Source organism: Aethalodelphis obliquidens, unplaced genomic scaffold (genome assembly GCF_003676395.1).
Source record: "Aethalodelphis obliquidens isolate GAN/ISIS:26980383/991018 unplaced genomic scaffold, ASM367639v1 scaffold53, whole genome shotgun sequence".
Taxonomy (NCBI): Eukaryota; Metazoa; Chordata; class Mammalia; order Artiodactyla; family Delphinidae; genus Aethalodelphis; species Aethalodelphis obliquidens.
Window position 1 is genome coordinate 12,873,869 of NW_020837997.1, and position 24,969 is coordinate 12,898,837.

The 24,969-nt window shown below is 55.0% G+C and overlaps 1 protein-coding gene across 1 annotated transcript; it reads right to left on the reverse strand.

The window, feature by feature from the left end:
* Positions 1-3,306: 3,306 nt before the first annotated feature.
* Positions 3,307-22,086, reverse strand: BTBD2 (BTB domain containing 2). The gene is made up of 9 exons (XM_027085645.1): positions 21,717-22,086; positions 13,851-13,970; positions 10,025-10,181; positions 8,842-8,947; positions 8,473-8,670; positions 5,322-5,514; positions 5,090-5,177; positions 4,652-4,798; positions 3,307-4,268 (listed from the first exon to the last, which is right to left on the reverse strand). Exons 1-9 carry the CDS (start codon positions 22,067-22,069, stop codon positions 4,107-4,109), a joined length of 1,524 nt encoding a protein of 507 aa, XP_026941446.1. The 5' UTR covers positions 22,070-22,086; the 3' UTR covers positions 3,307-4,106.
* Positions 22,087-24,969: the final 2,883 nt, after the last annotated feature.

Below are 24,969 nucleotides of genomic sequence, written 5' to 3' on the forward strand. Positions count from 1 at the left end.
GATCCTAGCTCCCCAACCAGGGATTGAACCCATACCCCGTACACTGGAAGGCAAAGTCGTAACCACTGGACCACCAGGAAAGTCCCTGCATGTACCTTTTTGAATTATGCTTTTGTCCAAATATATGCCCAGGAGTGGGATTGCTGGATCATATGGTAGCTCTATTTTTAGTTTTTTAAGGAACCTCCATACTGTTCTCCACGATGGCTGTACCAATTTACATTCCCATCAACAGTGCAGGAGGGTTCCCTTTTCTCCACATCCTCTCCAGCATTTATTGTTTGTAGACTTTTAGATGATGGCCATTCTGACTGGTGTGAGGTGGTATCTCATTGTAATGTTTTGATTTGCATTTCTGTAATAATTGGTGATGTTGAGCATCTTTTCATGTGCCTGTTGGCCATCTGTATATCTTCTTTGGAGAAATGGCTGTTTAGATCTTCTGCCCAATTTTTGATTGGGTTGTGGGTTTTGTTTATTTTTCAATATTTATTCATTTGGCTGCACCAGGTGTTAGTTGTGGCACGTGGGATCTTTGTTGCTGCGTGTGGGATCTTTTTTTTTTAGTTGCAGCATGCAGGATCCTGTAGTTGTGGCATACAGAATCTAGTTCCCTGACCAAGGATTGAACTCAGACCCTCTGCCTTGGGAGTGCAGAGTCTTAACCACTGGACCACCAGGGAAGTCCCGGGTTGTTTTTTTTGTTTGTTTGTTTTTGCGGTACGCGGGCCTCTCACTGTTGTGGCCTCTCCCGTTGCGGAGCACAGGCTCCGGACGCACAGGCCCAGCGGCCATGGCTCATGGGCCCAGCCGCTCCGCGGCACGTGGGATCCTCCCGGACCGGGGCACGAACCCGTGTCCCCTGCATCGGCAGGCAGACTCCCAACCACTGCGCCACCAGGGAAGCCCCCGGGTTGTTTTTTTGATATTGAACCTGCATGAGCTGTTTGTGTATTTTGGAAATTAATCACTTGTAGGTCACATTGTTTACAAATATTTTCTCCCAGTCCATAGGTCGTCCTTTCATTTTGTTTATGGTTTCTTTTGCTGTGCTAAAGCTTTTAAGTTTAATTAGCTCCCATTTGTTTGTTTTTGCTTTTGTTTCCATTACTCTAGGAGGTGGATCCAAAAAGATACTGCTGTGATTCATGTCAAAGAGTGTTCTGTATATGTTTTCCTGTAGGGGTTTCATAGTATCTGGTCTTATATTTAGGTGTTTAATCCGTTTTTAGTTTATTTTGTATATGATGTTAGAGAATGTTCTAGTTTCATTCTTTCAGATTTAGCTCTCTAGTCTTCCCAGCACCACTTAGTGAAGAGACTGTCTTTTCTCCACTGTATATCCTTGTCTCATAGACTGACAGTGAGTGCGTGGGTTTATTTCTGGGCTTTCTATGCTGTTCCAGTGCTCTATATGTGTGTTTTTGTGCCAGTACCATACTGTTTTGATGACTGTAGCTTTGTAATACAGTCTGAAGTCATGGAGTGTGTTCTGACTTCAGCTCTTTCTTTCTTTCTCAAGACTGTTCTGGCTATTTGGGATTGTGTTTCCATATGAATTAAAAATTTTTTTGTTCTAGTTCTGTGAAAAATGCCATTGGTAATTTGATAGAGATTGCATTGAATCTGTAGATTGCCTTGGGTAGTATGGTCATTTTAACAATATTGATTCTTCCAATCTAGGGACATGGTATATCTTTCCATATGTTTGTGTCATCTTCAATTTCTTTCATCAGCATCTCATAGTTTTCTGCGTACAGGTCTTTTGCCTCCTTAGGTAGGTTTATTCTTAGGTATTTTACTTTTTTTGATGCAATGGGTTTCCATAATTTTTCTTATATTTCATTGTTAGTGTATAGAAATGCAACAAATTTCTGTATATTAATTTTGTATCCTGTGACTTTACCAAATTCATTGGTGAACTCTAGTAGTTTTCTGGTAGCATTTTGAGGATTTTGTGTGTATAATATCATGTCATCTGAAAATAGTGACAAGTTTCCTTTTCCAATTTGGATCCCTTTTATTTCTTCTTTTGATTGTTGTAGCTAGGAATTCCAAAACTATGTTGAATAAAACTAAGAATGGGAGTCCTTTTCTTGTTCCTGATCTTAGAGGAATCGCTTTTAGCTTTTCACCCGTAAGTATGATGTTAGCTGTAGGTTTGCCTAATATGGCCTTTATTATGCTGAGGTATGTGATAACTCCCATTTCTGAAGTACATGTGGATCGGTTTCCGTTTTCTCTCTTGCTTTGTAATTTTTGAGTTGCCGTAGGACATTGTCATGACAGCTGGTAGAGGCTTATACTGTCCGTCTTTCTCCAGAGGGTGAGTTGCACGTTCCTTTTGGCAGGTCACTGTGACCCTACATAGCTACACGTCTTGGGAGTGGGACGCAGATGTCTCGGGGGCTATTCTGACAACCCCACCATCTTGTTGCATCTCGTTGCCAGGCTTTGCTCCTACTCATGCCCACCTGCCATGGGTGCCCCAGCTGTGCCCTCATCTGACACCATTTGTCATCCTGTCCTGAGGCGGCAGCCCTGAACTGCAGTGGCCTCCAGGACAGACTGCTCTGGGGGCTACAGTGGAAGGCCTGGCCCCCCACCCCGTGGATCCCTCAGCTGGGGTCTGCCTGCAGTGTGGCTGGTCTCAGGAGGTGACACAGCCTGAGGGCCACAGTGGATCTCGGCAGCCAGCCCAGTCCCGGGTCTGGATCGTCCCTGCCTTGGAACAGTAAGATGCCACATCCTCCTTTGGGCCACCTCGGGTGTAAACTGTTACTTGCACCCAAGAGTCCTCACTGCACAGAAGGAGGAGCCAGGGGTGGGGTGTGAATGCAAGGGGACTCCCCTGGTGCAGAGCCAGCAGGGCCGCTCTGGGGTGCAGCCCCAGGTCCAGAGGGCAGAGCTGACAAGATCCCTGCATGGCTCACTGCAGTGGGGGCCCTGCTGACATCCTCAGAAAGTGCCAGGGCACACACAGCCCCACTGCGTGGCCATCACCTGCTGGTGGCTCTGCCCACCCTGCCCAGGGTCCCTGATCGCTGCACAGCAGGGGCACAACGGGAGCCCTAGGGTTTTGTGCAGAGGACAGAGGGTCCGGGGAGGGTCCGCAGCCCACGTGGAGCCCCGCGTGATTTGGACGCCCCGAAGGTGAGAAGTCTGTGTCAGGAGATGGCCCCTCCTGTGGGCCCCCTAGCCCAGCTGGCCCCTCTAACGGTGGGGAAACAGATGCAGTGAGAAGGGCCAGGTCTCCAGCTGCCAGGGGCCCATTCTGCTGGGAAGCAGCACGTGGGTCAGGGCCGGTAAGTTTCTTTCCTTTATTTAAAAAAAAACATTTTGGGGTGTGGTGTGAGGACACACCTTCCATGGCTTCGGGGAGGACACAGGCTCCAGGTGGAAGCATGGGGGTGGGGAGGGGACAGTACCTGGGGGTCAGGGAGGGGCTGTGCCCTCCAGCACCTCTGTGCAGAGTGCTCGCTGGGGGCCGGGAGTGGGGCTACAGGATGTGCAGGTGGGCCAGCTGGGATGCGGCCCCCGTGTGTGGCCCGCAGCCTCGCCCTTCCCAGGCAGACAGGGTCTGCCGCCCATGTCCACAGCTGCAGGGGCTGGGAGGGGCCGTCCAGGAGGGCTGGACAGGGATGGTCCTTCACTGGGCCCACGGGCTGGGCCTGGGGCTGGCAGGAAGCTGGCCCGCAGGACCTCGGGAGGGCTTGAGCCCGCATCCTAGGGGTGGGTCAGGGTGGTCTGAGTGTCCCCAGTGAACAGAACAGAGGAATGCAGGACCCAGGCCCGCTAGGGGCCCCGTACGTGGTCTCCTACCAGAGAAACGGGAATCCAAGATGCATTGCCACGTGCAGCTGAAACAAACACGAGGCAACACCTTACACGAATCCTATGGTCGGGCAGCTGGTCAGGCAACCCTGAGCTGCAGGGGCAGCGGGCGGACCCTCGGCTCAGGGCAGGGTCAGGCCGGCCCTGCCCCCCAAGTCCTGAGGGGTTGTCTCCCACTGCCCTGCCCATCCGCCACCTCGGAACAGAGGAGCCCTCCTGGCGCCCGGGACCGAGGCAGGGGGAGCAGCGGGTGTGGCGTGGGATGGGACAGCCTAGGTGTAGAAGATGACCTCAGGGATCTGCCCGTCCTCCACGGACGTGCCATTGTTGTTCCCGGCCGCGTAGCAGAAGGTGAAGCACGTCTTGGCCCCAGTCGTGGGCGACTCGTGGGTGACCTTGCGCAGGCCCTTGGTGCCGTAGTGGGAGTCCGGGCCCTGCGGGGTGGGGCCCGGCGGGTCAGGATGGATGTGCTGCGTTGGACAGGGCGCAGGATCCTGACCCGGCGCAGCCAGCAGGCCCTCCACGGCTGCGACGCAGGGTTGCGCGCTCCTAGCCCCACGTTGTCAGAGGTGGGCAATGGACTGGGAGGCAGGGTCCAAGTCGGGGTCCCAGGTACGGCTCAGGGGTCAGGTTCAGGGTTGGGGTCTTGGGTACGGCTCAGGGGTCAGGTTCGGGGTCAGAGTCCCGGGTTTGGCTCAGGGGTCAGGATCAAGTTAGGGGTCGGGGTCCCGGGTTCGGCTCAGGGATCAGGGCTGGGGTCTCGGTCCTGGGTGGGGTGGGGCGTCAGGGGCACGGCTAGGGTTGGGGTCGGGCACACCTTGAGCGTGGCGCAGGCCGTGTAGTTGACATTGGGCAGCACCTCCACCGGCTCCTTGAACATGACTCGGAAGGTGCTGGCGGAGCCGTCACAGCTGAAGCCTGTGTCGTTCTGGCCCAGGACCGTGTTGCTGTCTGTGTGGATGATCTGTGGGCCAGGAGCCAGGCACAGCTAACTCTGGCGCCCCGGCCCCTGTGCCCACCCGCAGAACCCCCAGGAGCCTGGAGCCCAGGGCTGAGCCCCACCTCCAGGCCCTGCAGCGGGGGGGTCCGACCCGTGACCTGCGCGAAGCAGGCCAGTGGCAGGAGTGGGGAGGCATCGTCCTGGGTCCCCCAGACTCCAGAACACTCGTGCCACCTTGGGGGAAACACAAGCAGACCCTCGACTGAGAGGGACGCGGTGGGATGTGGAGGGGCAGGGCCTGGAGGCGAGCGGTACCTGGATGTTCACTTGGTAATCGGTGGGGCCGTGGATTGAGCCGTAGAGCCCGAAGCCAACCACGAAGATGCGCTTGTTGACCGAGAACCTGAACCCGTCAGAGGAGGGAGATGCTGAGCTAGCTCGACCGTCCAGCGCCCGCCCCTCCCCACGGAGGACCCCAGCCCCCCAGCCCCACCGCCGCTGTGCTCGCTGCCCGCGCCTCCCGGCCCTGCGCCCGGCCCGCACCTACCTGATGCGGTCGCTCGTGCCGCTGTAGCCCCAGCGGCTCTCCACCTGCTGGAAGCGGTTGACGCTGCACTCCTTCCCGCGGAGGCAGCAGCGTGGACGGTCAATGAAGTCCACGCGTGGCTTGGGGTTGACGGTGAAGTGCAGGAAGAGGCTGACCACCTCGCGGTCCACCAGGATGCCCGACTGTGCGGGCCCTGAGGGCACAGGGGCGGGTAGGGAAGGCTGGGCAGACCCCAAGCACGCAGAAGACACTGGAAAGCATGGCACCCAGCCTCTCAACTCCTCAGCATCTTTCTTCTGCAGAACATCACCGGTCCAACCACCCCCGCGGGGGGATGGCCCTTCCGCCACGTTTGGGGAAGGACCCGAAGCAGACATGGGGCCAATGCTCTGAGTTGCTGGCTAATCGGGCAAAATCCCCCTCACTGCCCCAGGCCTCCCCACCTCCACTGGGACCACCCCAGGGGACCACTGCTCTTCCACAGAGCACCCGCCGCCCTGCCCGTCCACCTACACAGACGGGGGATGCCAGCCCCCAAGAGAGGCCCAGAGTTGGAGAGGAGTCTGGAGGCGGGGGCCTGGATGTAGCCATGAGCTGGTGACAGGGGGCAGCGCGTGGGGCAGACAGGTGGTGCGGAAGGATTGTACACGCCTCTGCCCGCCACCTGCACCGGGACAGGGTGCCTGACGCAGGCCTTACGGCACCACCCTTGCTTTGAGCTCATTTCTGCGCAGGTCAGCCACAACCCGGCCCACTGCCCCAACAGCTCACAGGCACGCAGGTCCGAGCAACAGGGCAAGAGGGCTCCATGGATCACAAGAGCAAGTTAAGATACAAAAGTGAACACAGGGCTTCCCCGGGGGTGCACTGGTTAAGAATCGCCTGCCAATGCGGGGAACACGGGTTCGAGCCCTGGTCTGGGAAGATCCCACATGCCGCAGAGCAACTAAGCCCGTGCGCCACAACTACTGAAGCCCACGCGCCTAGAGCCCGTGCTCCGCAGCAAGAGAAGCCACCGCAGTGAGAAGCCCGCGCCACAACCAAGAGTAGCCCCCGCTCAGCACTAGAGAAAGGCCACGCGCAGCAACAAGGACCCAACGCAGCCGAAAATGAATGAACGAATGAATGAATGAATAAAAGTGAATACAGATAACCATTTTTTTTTTACATCTCCGCATAGAGAATACAGAAAGAAAAATACATCAGACCTCAGTTGTGACACACTGAGCCAGGGGAGTCTTTGGGGGAGTTTTTTTCCAAACTTCTACATTCTTGTAATTTCAAGTGGAACATAAGAAGCAGGAGAACTCTCTACAACACACTGAGTGACAAAGAGCTGAAGCCTCGCAGGCCATGCTGCAGAGGGACAAGGCCAGAGGCCCAGCACACAAGCCCTGGACACACACACACTCATCCCAGGCACTTGCAAGCTGAGGGGTGGTGGGCTGTTCTGGCCTGGAGGCCCATCATGGGAGAGTGGCGAGGGGGCCAAGGGTGAGGGGTGGCGCTTCTAGGAGACCTGAGACCCCGGATGATTTGGCGGCCAGGTGGCCTATGAGGAGAGTGGTTTCGGGGGTGCAAACGGGGCTGGAGAGGGGTCCAGCAAGGCTCATGCAGATGTCTTAGGCCAAGACAACTCAACACTAGAGCTCGGGGCTCTCACCCGGGGCATCCTGCCCCCCAGGGGACACTGGGCAATGTTTGAGGACATCTGTGATCAAGACTGGGGTGCAGGCTTCCCTGGTGGCGCAGTGGTTGAGAGTCTGCCTGCCGATGCAGGGGACACGGGTTCGAGCCCTGGTCCGGGAAGATCCCACATGCCGCAGAGCAACTAAGCCCGTGAGCCACAACTACTGAGCCTGCGCTCTAGAGCCCGCAAGCCACAACTACTGAGCCCGCAAGCCACAACTACTGAAGCCCACGCGCGTAGAGCCCGTGCTCCACAACAAGAGAAGCCACCGCACTGAGAAGCCTGTGCCCATAAGGAAGAGGAGCCCCGCTCGCCGCAACTAGAGAAAGCCAGCGCGCAACAACGAAGACCCAACGCAGCCAAAAATAAATAAATAAACATAAAAAAATAAAGCCCTCACACTGTTAAAGAAAAATGACTAGGGGTGCTCCTGGCATCGAGGGGGTGGGACCAGGGAGGCTGCTCCACACCCCACAGTGCCCAGGACGGCCCCCCCCAGAGTAGGACCCGGCCCCATGTCTGCAGTGCCCAGGCTGCCTCGGTCACTGCTGTACTGCCAAGGCCAGGTACCCAGGAGGTGCTAAGTATCTGACGGATGAGTGACCCCCAGTGTGGAGACAGCCTCTCAGGCTTCGCCCCAGCACTGAGGGAACACCGTGGACCGCCAGATAAAATGCAGGACACCCAGTCAAGCCTTGATTTCAGATCAAAGAGGGCTGATCTCTAGGATAAGCGTCTCCCAGCTGCTGCACGGGACACACTTACACTAAAAAAAATTGTTTGCTCTTGTTGCTAAATCTGGCAGCCCTAAGCCTGGGTGGGAGCAGGGGCAGCACGGACCGGGGAGAGGCAGGACAGCGGTGCACCCGCCACGGGCCTGCATCACGGAGCCCCGTCCAGAACCTTCCAGGCCAGTTTGGCTCCAGGACCGTGGTCGGCACCGGCCATGAGAATGACATGAAGGGGAGGCCCAGGCCCAGGGGAGGGGTCGCCAAGCTGGCCACCGCTGCCGCTGCTGCACATCCCCAAGACCCGAGTGTGCCCCAGCGCGAGAGGCAGGGTCAGGGCCAACCCCACCTGGGCCCAAGCCCAGGCCCGGCAGCAGCGGCCCACAGTCCCAGACACTGCCCACCCTTTCATGGGGCTCGTCAAGGACGTGGGCACCAGAGCCCAGCTCCCAGGACCTGAGCCCCAGACGGGACCCTCAGGGGCCTGGTACATTCAGACACGTGCGTGTGGACACCCGAGACGTGGGGGTGGGAGAGGCTGGGACGCGGGAGGGTCGGCATCTGGGGGTCATTCCATCTTCACCCACTTGAGCCAGTCCAGGCTCCCGCATGGACACGGCCAGCACCTGACCCGCTGTGGCCGGGCCGAGGGTCATGGGACTGAGTCACACGCAGCAGGGTCCCTGGGGTCACACCCCTCCTGAGCGTTCCCTCGGCGCCCCATGACCGTTACCTGCAGCAAACTCCTCGATGGTCATCAGCGGGAAGCGGATGAGGGCCAACGCCTTGCCCAGAACCTTCCGCTTGTTCTCAGGCATCACCTGCAGCTGCTGCCGCTGACACTCAGCCTCAGACCAGCGGACGACAGCGTTGAACAAGCGCACCTCGCGGATGCCCAGGGTGTCCCGCTCCAGCACGGCCACCAGCGTGTCTGCAGGGGAGGGGCCATCAGCGAGCGCCGGCCTCCATGGCCTCGGGGATGACCTCTGACCGGCTCGCGGCCAGGCTGTCCATGGCCCGTGCAGCAGCAAAGTGGGGCAGGCGGCGGGGCCTCGGTGGGACGCATGTGACCACCGAGCCCTCCCCGGCCCTGTGGCCTTACCCAGGTCGATGTCTGTGAAGCCCTCTGCAGTGATGGCGTCGGCCGTGTTCTTGTCGATGTTTTCCAGGCACAGGCTAGCGAGCTGTGGTTCGTCGAAAAGCCTCGCCTGCGGGGGAGAGAGCCTGTCAACACCCAGCCGGATGGACCCTGGCTCCAGACTGGGCACAGATTTCAAGTCCCGGGCACAGATTTCAAATCCTGGGCCGAGGGTCCAGAGGGATCTTCTTTCTTGAGGTTCGCAGACTCTCAGTAACCACTGCCTGGGGCGGGGGTCAGGCCTACACCTCAAAAGCTGGGGCGCCTAGAGGTTCAGGCTGGAGGCGGGCCCAGTCGCCCCTTGCAGCAGGCAGGAGCCCGGGGGAGACGGCTGAGAGGACCCGTGGGACGCAGCAGCGCTGTGCTTCTGACCGAGAACTCGCACACGGGGCGGGGGCCGGGGACGGAGAACCTGTGGGGCAGCTCGACGCCCACACCCCTGTGCATCAGTCTCTGCCTAGGGCCTGGCTAGGAGGCTAGGACACCCCACGTGGCTGCAGCTCTCAACAAATGGCCGGGAGCAGCCGGTCCCCACCCGACCGTCCAGGCTCTGGCCCTTGAGAGCGACTCAGCAGACGGGGCCAAGGCCCAGGTGCCATCTCAGCGAGGGGTCTGTGGAGCCACGATGACACTCGGGCTCTGCCCCGTCCCGCCAGGTTCCCAGCCCCCACAGTGGTCCAGGACCGCCACAGACCGTCAGACCGGACAACCCCAAAGGGTCCCCCTCCAAGAAACCTAGTACGGAACGCCTTTCCCCCCACACCTGAGCTCTGCACAAGGACACCAAAACGCCAACGGGAATCCTTTAGTAAATGACTGTTGTGAGGCCGGCCTGCCAACAAGGTGCACTGCACGAGAGGCGACCAGGGAAACACCGCGGTGCCACCAGGGGCAGGGACAAGGGCAAGATGAAGTGAGGGAGACACCCGGGCGCAAGAGTTAAGCGGCGCCTAAACTCCGAAATTCCCCCATCCGTCCTCCCCTGCCCCGGCGTCCTTACTCGCACCCACGCACCTGCATCCTTGCGCAGACCCGGAGCACCTGCTCCCCAGCGGGTCTCGCGCCCTCGCCCCGCCCCGCAGCCCTGCTCGCCCCGCCCCCTGTGGCCTCGCCCCGCACCTGCACACCTGCACCCCCCGTCCCGTACCTGCGTCAGCAGCATGAACGCGTTGTCCGCCCGTAGGTTCTTCTTTAGGAACTCCACGCAGTGGGCCTCGAGCGCGGGCACCGCGTACTTCTTGGCGGTGTACAGCGTGGTCATGACCGTCTCAGGCCCGATCTGAACCTCGTCCGAGTAGAGAAACCTGGAGCGGGGTTGAGGGGGGGGGAGCGGACGGCGGCATGAGGACAGCCGCCCAGCCCCACCCACCGGCCTGGCCCGAGGAACCAACCGAATTAGCATCGGTTGCCCTCTGACCTGTGGATGTGACCCCGCAAAGGCAGTTACCCGGGAAAAGGAGTGCCCACAGGTAAACCCTGGAAACGAGTCTACACAGCAGGTAGGCCTCTGTCCGGCTCCTCCGTGGGCAGCACGGGATTTGCCCCGGGACGCGGAGAGGCTTCCGCACCACCACCCCCCCCCCCCCCCCCGCCCCGACCCCGCCACAGCCGACTGCCATGCCCGACCACTAACGGGACCAGAAATGCCGGCCGGAATCGCAGATACCGGATGTGTTGACCACTCGCCATCGGGCCGACTCTACATGTGGGTCAGAAGTCAGGGTCGATTACAAAACCACGGGGAGATGGTGAGAAATCACAACCCTGGTCCATCTGGTGGGAGCGCCTCAGAGGCGGCCCTGGGCGCGCAGCTCACCCCTCTGCGTCCAGGAGAAATGACGCGTGTTCACAGCAGCGCGATCCACGCGAAACCACCCGAGTGTCCGTCCACGGGCACCATGGACACGGGATTGGGGGCGGGGTAGAGGAGCCCAACCGGGAGCCGCCCAAAGAGCACGTTCCTGGAAGGGGCCCCCCTCTCCTGGGACTCACTCCCCTGAGAATGCACAGGAAGCCCGAACAGCAGCGGCCGGCGGGGTCAGGGGACAGGACGACCACCCATGGCAGCAGTGCGGAGGGGGACCTGGTAATGGGACAGGCCGAGACACGTGCGGGGAGATGGGGGAGCCCTTCACATGCCAGTGGAGATAGTGTCCACCCTCTCGGGGGGGCAGCTTGGTTACCAAAACCCAAGCTGATATGGGGAGAGAGAGAGAGACAGAGAGACACAGGGATGGAGCGGGAGACGGAGAGAACAGCCTTCCACCCCACATCTCACCAAGCTTAGACTAAGGCAGGGTTTGGCTTACTGCAACCCGTCACCTGTTTGGGGTCTTGATTTTTTTTATAGATATGACTTTTACATTTTTCAAAATTATGGTAAAATACATATAACATAAAATTTACCATTTTAACCATTTTTATCAGTAGCATTAGGTACGTTCATATTGCTGTGCAACCATCCCCACTATCCATCTCCAGAACTTTCTCATCTTCCCAAACTGAAATTCTGTCCCGACTCCCCCTCCCCCAGCCCCCGGCCCCACCATCTACTTCCTGTCTCTATGGAAGTGACTCCTCTAGGACCTCCTGTGAGTAGGTTCACACTGTATTTGTCCTTTTTCATCTGGCTTATTTCAATAAGCATCATGTCCTCAAGGTCCATCCTTGTTGGAGCAAGCGTCAGAATCCTTTTTTTTTTTTTAATTTTAATTAATTTATTTATTTTTGGCTGCGTTGGGTCTTCATTACTGTGCATGGGGTTTCTCTAGTTGCGGCCAGCGGGGGCTATTCTTTGTTGCAGTGCACGGGCTTCTCATTGCAGTGGCTTCTCTTGTTGCAGAGCACGGGCTCTAGGTGCACGGGCTTCAGTAGTTGTGGCACATGGGCTCAGTAGTTGTGGCTCGTGGGCTCTAGAGCGCAGGCTCAGTAGTTGTGGCGCACGGGCCTAGTTGCTCTGTGTGTCCCCGTGTCCCCTGCATTGGCAGGTGGATTCTTAACCACTGCACCGCCAGGGAAGTTGCCAGAATCCTTTATGACATAAACGGGTGCTGAATTTCGTCAAAAGCTTTTCCTGCCATCTATTGAGATGATCGTATGGTTTTTATTCTTCAACCTCTTGATGTGGTGTATCACGCTGATTGATTTGCAGATACTGAAAAATCCTTGCAGCCCTGGAATAAACCCCATTTGATCATGGTGTATGATCCTTTTAATGTGTTACTGAATTCCAGAATCCTTTTGAAGGCTGAGTAATATTCCGGTGTGTGGATGGATCACACCTCGTTCATCCCTCAACTGTTCATGGACGCTTGGGGTGTTCCCACCTTTTGGCTGTTGTGAATCAAGCTGCTGTGAACACGGGTGTGCAAATCTCTCTTCGAGCCCCCACCTCTCCCTTCTTTGGGGGATGTACCCAGGAATGGGGTTGCTGGAGCACATAGTGATTCTATGTTTAGCTTTTGAGGATCGTCCACTGTTTCCACAGTGGCTGCCTCATTTCACATTCCCACCAGAAGCACACGAGGGTGCCAATTTCTCCACCTCCTCGAGACAAGTCGTTTTGTTTGTTTGTTTTTTAATAATAGCCACCCTGGTGGGTGTGAAGTGATATCTCACCGTGCTTTTGTCCCCTATTTTGTACATAAAGTTTCCTTGGCCCACAGTCCTGCCCACAGTTTACAAATCCTTCCAGGCTGCTTTTGCAATGTCGGCAGGGAGCTGTGGAGACAGAGCCCCTACCCTCCCACCCACCCCGGGGCAGCCTGCGGCCCCTGGTCTGAGGGACCATCTGAAAAGTTGCCTAAAGACAGAGGAGTGAGATTATTCCACAAAGTGCTGTGATCAGCCCACAGGATTCAACACTGTTAGATGGAGCTGAAGGGAACCAGTTTACACCCTGCAGACACCAGAGGAAAAAAGGAGATGACGACACAGTGGGTGGGGAGGGGCGCTCTGAGCACGTGATATGAATGGGACCCGATATGAATGGGAGCAACCAGCCCCGCCCCGCCCGTGGGCCCCGCCCCCGTGGTGCTGAGAGGCAGGTTCACTCCATTTTCTTCCTTATGCTTTCTTTTCTCTTCTTTTCTTCTCACCCTCCCTTTTTCTCTCTCTCTCCCTTTTTTTCTGTGAGCCAATGCCATTTTTATAATCAGAAGGGGAAAAAAAATAAGCTCCACATCTGAAGAGCTGTCTTGACTGTTCGGGATAACCTTTCAAGCCACCCAGACCATTTACACCACGGACAGGGGAAGACGGTGCTCCGCGGAGCAGGGAGGTGTATGGGAGTTCCACAGAGCTCGCCGGCCTCCTCCTCGGTGGAGTTGCAATCTGTGGGCGGCACTCCCACCCCCAACATCCACTATATTTGTTTTAAAGTCCTTGAGAAAAAATTTGAAACCCAGGAAGAAAAAATATAGGTGGAATTTAAAATTCTTGCCTCAGGCTATTTCTTCAAAAACTCTTGAAAGGATGAAAACTTAGGGACTCACACACGCTGCAGCGTGGGTGGACCTGGAACCGCGATGCTCAGTGGGAGCAGCAGATGCAGAAGGACACACAGGGTGTGATCCCACTGATGGGAAACGTCCAGAACAGGCAGATCCACAGGGACAGAGAGTGGGTTCCTGGTTGTCAGGAGCTGGGGGAGGGGGATGCCATTCCTTTGGGGGTGATGGAATGTTCTGGAATTAGAGGTGATGGTTGCACACTCTGTAAACATACTAAATGTCATTGAATTGTACACTTCACACGGATGAGTTGTATGGTATGCAAATTACATCCTGATATTAAAGATACAAAAATGAAAATGGGGGGGGCGTCCAGAGCCCACCCCTCACTGAGGAGGTGAGTTCTAGAAATCTCCAGGGAGCTGGGGGCTCTGGAGGCAATGTCACCAGGGCTCTATTTTTTTTAAACATCAGGTGTGTCTGTCCCTCCCCCCAGGGCGTGAAGGACCTGGAAAATCTTACTTGAGCAGTGCCAGGAAGGCAGCGGGCTCCACGTCCGGCAGCTCGATCTCGGTGGACGTGGTGGCCATTCCCCCATTGAACATGGCATCAAAGACGGCGCTGCCCACGGCCAGCACGAACCTGGTGTGTCAGAGAAGACCCGGTTACCCTTCGCGAGGCCCACCGGTCCCCACCGCCCGAGCCCGGGGGGCTGTCGGGGCCCCAGGACGTGGAAGGCGAGTGTCCCCGCAGCAGTGACACCCCAGCCAGCACCTGCAGCAGATGCTGTGCCCAGAGCATCCTGCCCTGGATGCTTCCGTTAGGAAGGCCCTGAGGACTGAGAAGGCAGCACGTGTGGATCGGTGGCAACAGAGGCCGGAGAAGCGAAATCATCTCCCCAGGGGCTGAATGGCTTATGGCAGAGAGCTCATGCCCTCCCCACGCAACTCATTCACTCCCTCCCTCCGTCATTCCCTCCCTCCGTCATTCATTCACTCGCTCATTTGCTCATTCACTCACGGATTCACCCGATCATTCATTCACTCAACCACTCCCTCCCTCCGTCATTCATTCACTCACTCATTCCTTCACTCACTGATTGGCTCACCCACTGATTCATTCATTCATTCACTCCCTCATTCATTCGTCATTCACCCCATCCTTTCATTCATTCATTCAGTGACTCACTCAACCACTCCCTGCCTCCCTCATTCACCCGCTCCTTCATCACTCCCTCCTCGCTCTACACACACAGCCCCCGTGCTGGGGCTGTGGGCACTGAGACCCTGGCCTTGTTGGAGGAAGGCAGCCACGGGTCCACGGTGTGGACAGCCTGACAGTGGGGCAGGAAGGAGAACGCAGGGCTGTGAAGGCGCAGTCAGGAAAGGCCTGGCGGGGTCACCTGAATCGGGCTGAGCCCGTGGGGAAGGGCGTGGAGGCCAAGGGAGCATCCAGACATGGGTGGCCATGGGGGCCTGCAGGTTCTGCCTGGCATCATGCGCCCACTGTGCTGTGCACCCGCGGTCCCCAGGGCCCGCCCCACAGCAGCCTACCCCGGGGCGGCCCTGCAGAGCCCCTGTCCTCTGGGTCTGCAAGGCCCCACATCGCAGCCCCTCCCGGGGTCCCCACGGTGACACACGCAGGGCTCTGAGAGGCCACCCCCTTGCGGAACCGCTGGAGTCGGCAGCCACAGCCCGATTCCCGGCCTCTGCCCAGTGCCCAGGGGACGTTCCCACCGCTCCCAGCGAGCCCCACCCGGGCGGCCCCCTACTCTCCACGAAAAGAACCGCCTCCCACCCACTCCTCCGTCGTGGACTGGTGCTCCCGGCCCCGCCAGGCCCTTGTCTGGTCCCCAGTCTGGCCCGGGGCTCTACGGCACCCCAAAGGCCAGACCAGCGATGGGGGCCAGGTGGGAAACCGAGTGTGAGTGTAGTGGGGTGAACAGTGTCTCCAAAGTCATGTCCATCTGGAACGTCAGGATGGTACCCTGTTTGGAAACGGGGTCTTTGCACATGCCATTTATTAAGATGAGGCCACCCAAATCCGGGCTGGCCCTAATCCAATGACTTATAAAAGGGAAATGTGGACCCAGACACACAGGGAGAGGCTACGTATTGCCGGAGGCAGAGCCTGGAGCCCCAGAAGCCGGAGGAGGCGGGAAGGACCCTCCCGGGAGCCTCTGGAGGGGGCGCGGCCCTGCAGTACCCTGACCTTGGGCTTCTGGATCCCGGAACTGAGAGAGGACAGATCTGTGCGGCTTTGCCCATCCAGCGGCGGTGCTCATGCCCTGTGCTGCCCCACCGCGTCCTCGAAGCCCCGCTCATTCACCACCGCAGCTGGGCCCCTGGAGCCTCACTGCACTTCCCCACGCACACTCTCCATAAATAAAGTGTCTTCCGGTTCCTCCTTTCTTTCTAGATTAAACAAAGCATCTTGATCTCCCGCGGGGAAAACTTTCCCCAACGATTCACTGGCAGGAAGTAAGAGGAGGCCCAACTGGGCCTGTGTGTCTGTGCAGAGCCCCGGATGCCAGGCTGTATGCACCCTCAGTGCCCTCGGCGGACGTGGCGACAAACCCCAGGGCTGGCAAGGCCACTGGGTCGAAGGCGGGCTGAACATCTCCAAGGCTCCTCCACCCACAGCCTCACCCGCCGGCCCCTCGCTCGCCTCCCACCAGGAGTCTTCTACCCTCCCTTATCCATCCATCCTCAAAAACATGACGGTGAACACGGCAAATCAAAGCCACCATGAGACACCACCTCACCCCCACTAGGAAACGCCAGCTAGGATAGAAAATCCGGACAATGACCGGAGTTGCTGCAGATGTGGAGAGATCAGAGCCCTTGTGCAGGGCGGGTGGGGACATAAAGGGTGCAGCAGCGCTGGATGACAGGCCAGTGGGTTCATCGGAGGGTTCAACATGGAGTTACCGTCTGACCCGGCAGTTCCACTCCTAAGTTGCGTACCCGAGAGAAACGAACACACACGTCCACATAAAACCTGTGCACAAGTGCTCACAGAGACACGATTCACAGACAGCCAAAGGCATCTGTCCAATATCAATGGACAGATGCCGGATGAACAGTGTGGTCCCTCCATACATACAAGGAATGTTAGTTACCTTAAGAAGAAGGAAATTCCGACACATGTTACAGAGTGGATGGACCTTGGGGACGTGATGCTCAGTGAGACAAGCCAGACACAGAAGGACACACACTGTCTGATTCCACTCACAGGAGGTCCCTGGGGGAGTCAGATCCACAGAGACAGGAAGTAGATGGTGGGGCCAGGGGTGGGGGGCGGGGGGCTGGGGGAGGGGGAGTCAGTGTTTCATGGGGACAGAGCTTCAGTTTGGGGAGATGAGAAAGTTATGGAGATGATGGTGGGGATCATTGCAAACAATGTGAATGTGCTTAATGCCACTGAGCTGTGCGCTTAAAAAGGGTAAAGAGGGTGAACTTTATGGTATGTGTATTTTACCACAATTTAAAAATTTTAAAAAAAAGAAAGAATGACATACTACCCTGAAGGGGCAGGGAAGAAGAGGCCAGCTAAGTAGCTTTGGGAAACAGGTTAAAGGCCAAAAGAACTGCATACAAATACTGTGCTTTACTTAGTAAAAGTATTTTTCACAGGAGAGGGTTAGCAGCTCTGAAACTACTCTACATATCTAGGTTTGTGCTACCAAGTAGACGTGTGCAGAATGAGAGCCAGGGTCCTCATCGTGGGAGAAAACAGTTATAGATAAGCGGGGGGGGCTGGAATAAATTCTGGAGGGCTGAACCGAAATCAGAGCGATCAAGATGATCTCGTGGCTTTTAGACAGGTAGCTGGATGGTGGACGGATGGACAGATGGACAGACGGGTGGAGAGACACAAATAAACAGAGATATGTGTGTGTTGGTACATTTCCTCACCCCACCTGCTAAAAAGGTCTCTAAACAACAACACCCCAGCAGCAGCGGGCACACCCAGCACCCAAGTCTTGGTTTCTAAATACCGTTTTCCACTAAAACGAACCAGAGCTCCTTGGAGAAATGGCTGACTGCAGGGCTGGGGCAGGGGAAGGACAAGATGAGCTTGGAGTATCTTGTGGCGCCAGAAAGTAAAAACACGCTCCAACATGACAGGGAAATGTTGAACGGACACAGGAGCCAAATCTGGGACGATACGAACAACAAAATAATGTTCGTGTCGGATGATGACCCCCAGGATAAAATCAATATCCATGAGTCCATGATGAAATAAATATATAACTGAAGAAATGGATGAGTAAGGGAGAAGGGACAGCTCTTCCTTTTAGAACCCCAGTTAACAAATGCAGAGGGAGTTACGGAAATAGGAAATCACCATATGGCAGGTGCTAGAGTAAATAACTCTTTCCAGCAGGAACCACCATACACCAGCGGGCAAAGCAGGAGGGGGAAATGGGATGTCTGTACAGTCCCAAAGTATCCCTCGGGAAGGGTGATTTACAAGGAGACAGTGGTGACATCCAGTGGAGAAATCTACCCCATGACCAAGGCTCACGTCACCAGAGATGGGACAGATGGATGTCACGGGTTCAGAAGTTTTACATTCAAACACACAAAGGGAATGAAAGGAGAAAGGTGGGGAAAGACATACCTTGCATTCGGAAACCACCAGAGAGCTGGAGTGGCTACACAGATATCAGACAAGACAGACGTGAAAAAAAAAAAAAAAAAAAAGACAGACGTGAAGATGAGGAATATTACTGAACAATGGACGTTTCATGTGAACAGAGGGTCAGTACATGGGGACAGGTAACAGTAAAAATGAATACACAACAGAGTCCCAAACTACACGAAGCAGAAACTGACTGTTAAAGGAGAAAGAGGCAATCCAACAATTATCGTTGGAGGTTCTGATGCCTCACTCTCCACAATTGACAGAACGGCCAGACAAAATCGGCAAGAACACAGAAGACTGAACAGTGCTGCCAAGCGACCTTTACGGAACCCTCAGCCCAACCACGGCAGAATGCACGCTCTTAGGCGCAATGGCACATTCTCCAGGACAGACCACATGCAAGGCCAAACAAAGATACTCAGAGGCACTGAAAGCAGTCAAAGCATGTTCTCCAAAGAGAGGAATTAAACTCCGTACCAACAACAGAAAGACCTCTGAGAAATCCCCAAATATTTGGAAATGAAACAACACTTCTAAGTAACCCATGGGTCAGAGAAGGAACACAAGGGAAATTAGAAAAGATCTTAACTGGAACAAAAATGCAAACACGGCACATCAAAATGTAAGGGATGCAGCTAAAACAGTGCTTAGAAGTAAACATTATATATGTATTAAATAAAGATCTAAAATCAGCAAGGTGAGCTTCCAGTAATTCCCTGGTGGTTCAGTGGTTAGGACTTGGCACTTTCACTGCCGGGGCCTGGGTTCAATCCCTGGTTGAGGAAGTAAGATCTCGCAAGCCATGTGTAGCATGACCAAAAAATAATTAATTAATTTAAAAAATTAAATCAGCAAGGTAAGCTTCCATCTCAAGAATCTAGAAAATGAAGAGCAAATCGAGCCCAAAGAATGAAGAAAATAATAAAAGTGAGAGGAGGAATTAATGAAACTGGGAATGGGAAAATAGAGACAATACAATGAAACCTAAAGGTCACTCTTTGGGGGGGGGGGGGGGGGGAAATCAACAATTGCTAGAACTTTAGCTAGACTGACCAAGAGAAAAAAAAACAGGTTACCAAAATCAGGAATGAAAAAGGCAACATTACTACAGACCCTATAGGTGATAAAAGAACTTTGAAACAACTTTATGCCAACAACTTAAGACAACTTAGAGGAAATGGACGACTTCCTGGAAAGACTTCCTGCCAACACTCACTGGTGAAGAGAAAATCTAAACAAACACATAACAAGTAAGTGAACTACTCATTAATAATCTTCCGCAACTTCCCTGGTGGCGCAGTGGTTAAGAAACTGCCTGCCAATGCAGGGGACACGGGTTCGAGCCCTGGTCCGGGAAGATCCCACATGCCACGGAGCAACTAAACCCGTACGCCCCAACTACTGAGCCCGCGTGCCACAACTACTGCAGCCCACGTGCCTAGAGCCTGTGCTCTGCAACAAAGAGAAGCCGCCACAAGAAGCCCACGCACTGCAACAAAGAGCAGCCCCACCTCGCCGCAACTAGAGAAAGCCTGTGCACAGCAACAAAGACCCAAAGCAGCCAATTAAAAAAAAAAAAAAAAATCTTCCCACTGGGACTTCCCTAGTGGTGCAGTGGATAGGACTCTGCGCTCCCAATGCAGGGGGACTGGGTTCAATCCCTGATCAGGGAACTAGATCCCATATGCATGCCACAACTAAGAGTTCGCATGCCACAACTAAGGAGCCCACCTGCCGCAACTGAGGAGCCCTCAAGCCGCAACTAAGGAGCCCGCCTGCTGCAACGAAGACCTGGTGAGACCAAATAAATAAATAAATAATTTTAAAAATCTTCCCACACAGAAAAGCCCATTCCCAGAAGAAATAATACCAACCCCATGCAAACTCTTCCAGAAAGGAGAGGGGGAGGGAATATTTCCCAACTCACCTATGAGGCCAAAGACACTCTGGAACCCTCGGGCACCAGTGGGGGGTGGGGAATGGGGCGGCCACTTTGGAAACCAGTTTGGCAGTTTCTTAAAATGTCACATTACCCTGTAATTCCAACATGCGACCCCTAGGTATTCACCCAAGAGAAAAGGAGCAGTTCTTCCACAGGCATAGTTCCACACGAATGTGGAATGTTCACGGCAGTATGATTCCTCGTAATGAAAAGCTGGAAATAACCCATATAACCCGTATGCCCATCGACTGGTGAGTGGACAAAGCATGGTCCATCCATGCAATGGAATTCAGCAGTAACGTGAATTACTTTAGCAATACAAAGAAATGAACTGCCGATACAACGGTGTGGATGGACCTTATAAACAGCACACTCAGTGAAAGAAGCCAGACCAAAGCCTACACATTCTATCATTCTAATTCTATGAAATTTCTACAAATAGCAAAACTAGAGAGAAAGAAGGAGGTCAGTGATTGCCCAGGGATCAGGGTGGGAGTGGGGAAAGGGGCTTCTGGGGGTGACAAAAGTGCTCCCAAACTGGGCTATGGCAGTTGTCACACAAATGCATAATTTTCTACATGGCCAATTGTCAGATCAAACAAACCAAAATCCATTAAAAGCACTCGATAACATCCCATGCCCACACTTCATGGAAACTCTTAGTGAACAAGGGATGGAAAGAAACTTGTTACTGTATTAAAAAGGATTTGTCAGAAACCAGTATCAACTATCACATTGAACTGTGAAAAACACCTCTGTTACGGAACAATGCCCCTGGTGGTCAGAAATGCAATCAGAACAGAAAAAATGAGGCAGAAATATGAGAGAGAATGAGAAATTAATTGCCCATAACGTGATTGTCTCCCTTAAAACTCTAAATTCAGGGCTTATTTAAATCTAAATTAAAATTAAGGTAAATAAAAGATTCAGTTTGGGAATTCCCTGGTGGTCCAGTGGTTAGGACTCTTCGCCTTCACTGCCGAGGGCGCAGGTTCAACCACTGGTTGGGGAACTAAGATCCCACAAGCCACGCAGTGTGTCCAAAAAAACAAAACCAAAAAAAAGGATTCAGTTCCTCAGTTGCAAGAGCCACAATTCAAGTGCTCAGCAGCCACAAGTGATTAGTGGCCAGGACTGGAGCGCATAGATCTAGAACAATCCCAACATCACAGAAAAGTCTACTGGACAGTGCCACACCACAGAATCAGTGGAGCAATTATTAATGCTAAGAAGGGTTCAGAAAGAAATCGTTCAAATAGATAAAAATAAATGTGCAAAAAATCTACAGCTTCCCAGCAAGAACCAACTAGAAAAAATACAATGGAGAAATTACTCACAACAGAGAAAAAACAAACAAAAACTAATCAGAAACTTAGCAATATACGTGCAAGACCTATTTGAATAAACTACAAAACTTTCCTAAGGTTTCACAAAAACGCCCTGGATAAACACGTTCCCAGATATATTTTGTATTCTAAACTGTCAGCTCTCCCAACCTGTATCTTTGCAAAGACCAATCCCTCCAGGCAATTCCTTTAGCATTTGATAAATTGATTCTAAAGATCATAAGGAACCACTGAGGCAGAGGCTGGTCAACTACAGCCCTGGGACTCAATCTGGCCCACCGCTTGTTTTTGTAAATAAAGTTTTATTGGCACACAGCCACACCCATTCATTTCTGTCTTAATGCATTTGTGTTGCTATGCCAGAATTAAGCAGTTGGGACAGAGACCCTGTGGCCTGCTGATACTATATACTATCTGGCTCTTTACAAAACTTTGCTGGTGCAAATTTACCTGAAGGTAAGTCCCACAGGGAAAGAGATATCTTCTGTCAGCACTGTTTCAATGACTGTTGGATGCAGGGAGGGACAGACGGATGGATGATTGATTCTGGAAGAGTTAAGTGTGTGAGACGAGCTGAAAAAAGTCTTGACAAGGAGTAAAACTGGGAAGAACAGCCACGCAGTTCTCAAAACCCACCATAAAGCCACAGTCATCAAAAAACGTGTTACTGGGCTAAGCACACACAGATCGATGAAGGAGAAGGGACCCCAGACACAGACTGCTCCACTTCTGGGACTTCTCTGCACTGCTAAGTTTTCTGTGATAGATGAATAAAGGTATTTTAGATATTGACGTGGGACCATCCGATTTGTGCACAGTGCTACCCTGAAGACGCTCGGTATTTCCTCAGAGGGAGCCCCGCGAGCGCGAGCGTAGACAGTGGACTCACGGGTTTCCTGAGCACCTGCCGTGCCAGGCATTTTCCTGGGCCTAGCAGGAGGGAGAGAAGCAAAACCCTGGGGCGGTCCAGTGGCGGGGACTCCGCGCTTCCACTGCCAGGTGCCGGGGTTCAATCCCTGGTTGGGGAACTAAGATCCCACAAGCTGTGACTCAGCCACAAAAAAAAAAAACTCCTGCTCACAGGAAGCCAATGACGGCAGTCGCAGAGAAAGTTAGGAGGAGAAAGCTGTCAAAACGCCGCGCAGGGCGAGGGGGTGGGGCTAAGGCGACTGGGGGCGTGGGGCAGGGGGAGGCTCCGAGTGAGGTACGAACTTGTCCGGGTGCCATCACTCATGCCAGGCCCTCCTGTGTCCCACGCCCCGGGTCACCCTGTACCCAGAATTCACGGCCCCAGCCTGAGACCACCCCAAGCCTGGGTCCTGGGAAATGGGGGGTCCAGACCCCATGGCCTTCCTCAAAGTTAGCACGAGCCCCTCCCCGGCTCGGCCCTGCTCCCCAGTCACCAGCTCAGGATGCTCTCCGCCCCAGGCCCGCATCCAGGGTGCCACGTGGCTTTCACTTGTGTCCTCAGGCTCCTCCCAGGACTGGCTGGCGTCCTGCAGCATGGCCCCAAGCTGGGTTTATCTGGTATTTTCTCCGATAGGACCAGGTGTACTGGTTTCCTGGGGCTGCTCTAACAAATTACTGCAAATTGGGTGACTTGAAAGAACAGGAATTTCCTCTCTCACGTTCTGGAGGCCGCATGTCCAAGGTCAGTGTGTCCCAGGGCTGTGCTGCCCCCGGAGGGTCCCGGGGAGGGTCCCCCTCTTGCCTCTTCCAGCTTCTGGGGTCCCAGGTGTCCTGGGCTTGCGGCCGTGTGTCCTTCCCATCTCTGCCTCTGTTGTCACATGGCCGTCTTCTCTCGGTCTCTCCTCTGTCTCTCATAAGGATACTTGTTGGATTTAGGGCCCGTTCAGATAATCCAGGATGATCTCTTCTTGAAACTCTTAATCACATCTACAAAGACCCTTTTTCCAAATAAGGTCCCGTTCACAGGTTCTGGGTGTCAGGATGTGGACACACCTTGTCGGGGGCCACCATTCAACCCACTACACTGGGGTTAAGGGTTTGGGGTGGAGCACACTGAGGTGAGGTGCCCTTCTCATTGATTCCTTCTAGGGGGACCCTGACACCCCCAGGACATCACCCTGAGGTCGACCTTGACCACCTGGCTGAGGTGGCATCTGCCGGGTTCCCGCAAGGTGGGATTCCAATCTACTCTTTACAAGCAAGTCCCCAGATCCAGCCCACCTGGGACAGAGGCGGGAGTTAGGTCCAGCCCGGGAGCATGGCGCACGGTATTAGGAATTTTCCCCACTCCTGTCCGTGTTCCATCAGTGAGGCTGCGAGGTGTTTCCTGTATGCGTTGGCTCACATCCCCACCTGCATTGTAAGCCAGCCTATATGGAGGATGAGCCCCAGGCCACTGTGGTAAGGACCTGGTTGGGTCACAGGGTCCACCCTCCCTGTGGCCCTGGGAAGGAGGTGTCTGAGTGGTCAGTCCCAGGTCCTGGGGGGTGGGGAGGTGGGGGGGAACTGAGGCTCAGCAGAACCCAGGGTCACTCACGGTACAGTCATCTACCTGATCGCTACAGGTAAAATGTCAACAATGCATATGAAATAACAACCCAAAGGCTGAAAAGACAAAGAACCAGAACCTTCGATCTGGGAGGTCCACACAGCAGGAATGTGGGACAAGAAAGGCATGACGGAGGCTGGGGGCTCACAGGTGACACATCAACTGGACCCCTACTCACAGCTTGCGGGAGAGGTGGGAGGGCCACAACACACACACACAGGGCACGGAGGTACGGGGGACCGCATCACGGGCCTGGAAGCTTCCTTGGACAGGAATCTAGACCCAGTTGTATATAAATAACCAAAAAAAGCCAGAAAGAGGAATCTCAAAGGCACAAGTTAAATAAAGGCCACACGTCAGAAAGGTGGGGAGGACCCTCACAGCAGGTTGGGGGACACTCCAGGCAAAGTGGTGAGAACCCCTGCAGCCCCCCTCCCCAGACAGAACCCTCCCCAGCACCCCCCAGCGAGCAGGGGCAGAGGAACCAGCAGTGGGCAGGACGCTGTCTGACATCACTCCCACCCTACCCAGGAGTCTGGGTGCTGCACCCTGGAGACTGGCAGAGGGATGGGGCCTGGACCAACACCCCCCCGCCTTTCGAAAGGAGGCCTGTGGGATGGGGCGTCGCAGAGCTGGGTGACTGCAGAGCTGGGAGTCACTGGGGGTCCTGGGTTCACAAGGTGGGAGTCTGGTGGGGCTCTGGGGGTCTCAGCCCCAGAAGGATGGGGCACTTGGGGGAGGAGGTCACTGGGGCAGGAAGGAGGAAATGGAGGGAGATGGTAGTGTCTGGGGGTCCTCGGGCTGGCCAGGCTGGGGGTTGCGGGGTCTGGGGAGCCTGGCAGGGGCTGAGGGGTCACAGGGATGCTGGGGGTGGAAGAGGTCACTGGGTCTGGGAGATCCTGGCCAAGGTGGCAGCGTCAGGGGTCACAGAGCCAGGAGACGCTGATGAGAGTGGAGGGGCAGGGGTCGCAGGACCAGAATACGGCCAGTATCTGGAAGTACGAGTGGAAGGGGGCCTGGCAGGGTCACAGGGCCTAGGGGTGCTAGGGCCCGGCAATGGTGGTTACTGGGAACAGCAGAGTCCCAGGGATGGTGGGTGTCCCGGGGTGAAGGCAGGTCCCTGAGACCAGCAGGGGTTCCAAGAATAACGGGTTGGGTCCTGGGACGACGGGGTCCTGAGGGTGG

What these genes read in the sequence shown, in the direction of transcription:
- BTBD2 (XM_027085645.1), bottom strand. Translation starts at nt 22,069, where the DNA reads ATGGTCCCACGTCAATATCTAAAATACCTTTATTCATCTATCACAGAA. An exon ending in GCCTTCCTGGCACTGCTCAA is followed by an intron (nt 10,182 to 13,850) that starts GTAAGATTTTCC and finishes ACCCCGCTCCAG; the next exon opens with GTTTCTCTACTCGGACGAGG. An exon ending in CTTCACAGACATCGACCTGG is followed by an intron (nt 8,671 to 8,841) that starts GTAAGGCCACAG and finishes CCTCCCCTGCAG; the next exon opens with ACACGCTGGTGGCCGTGCTG.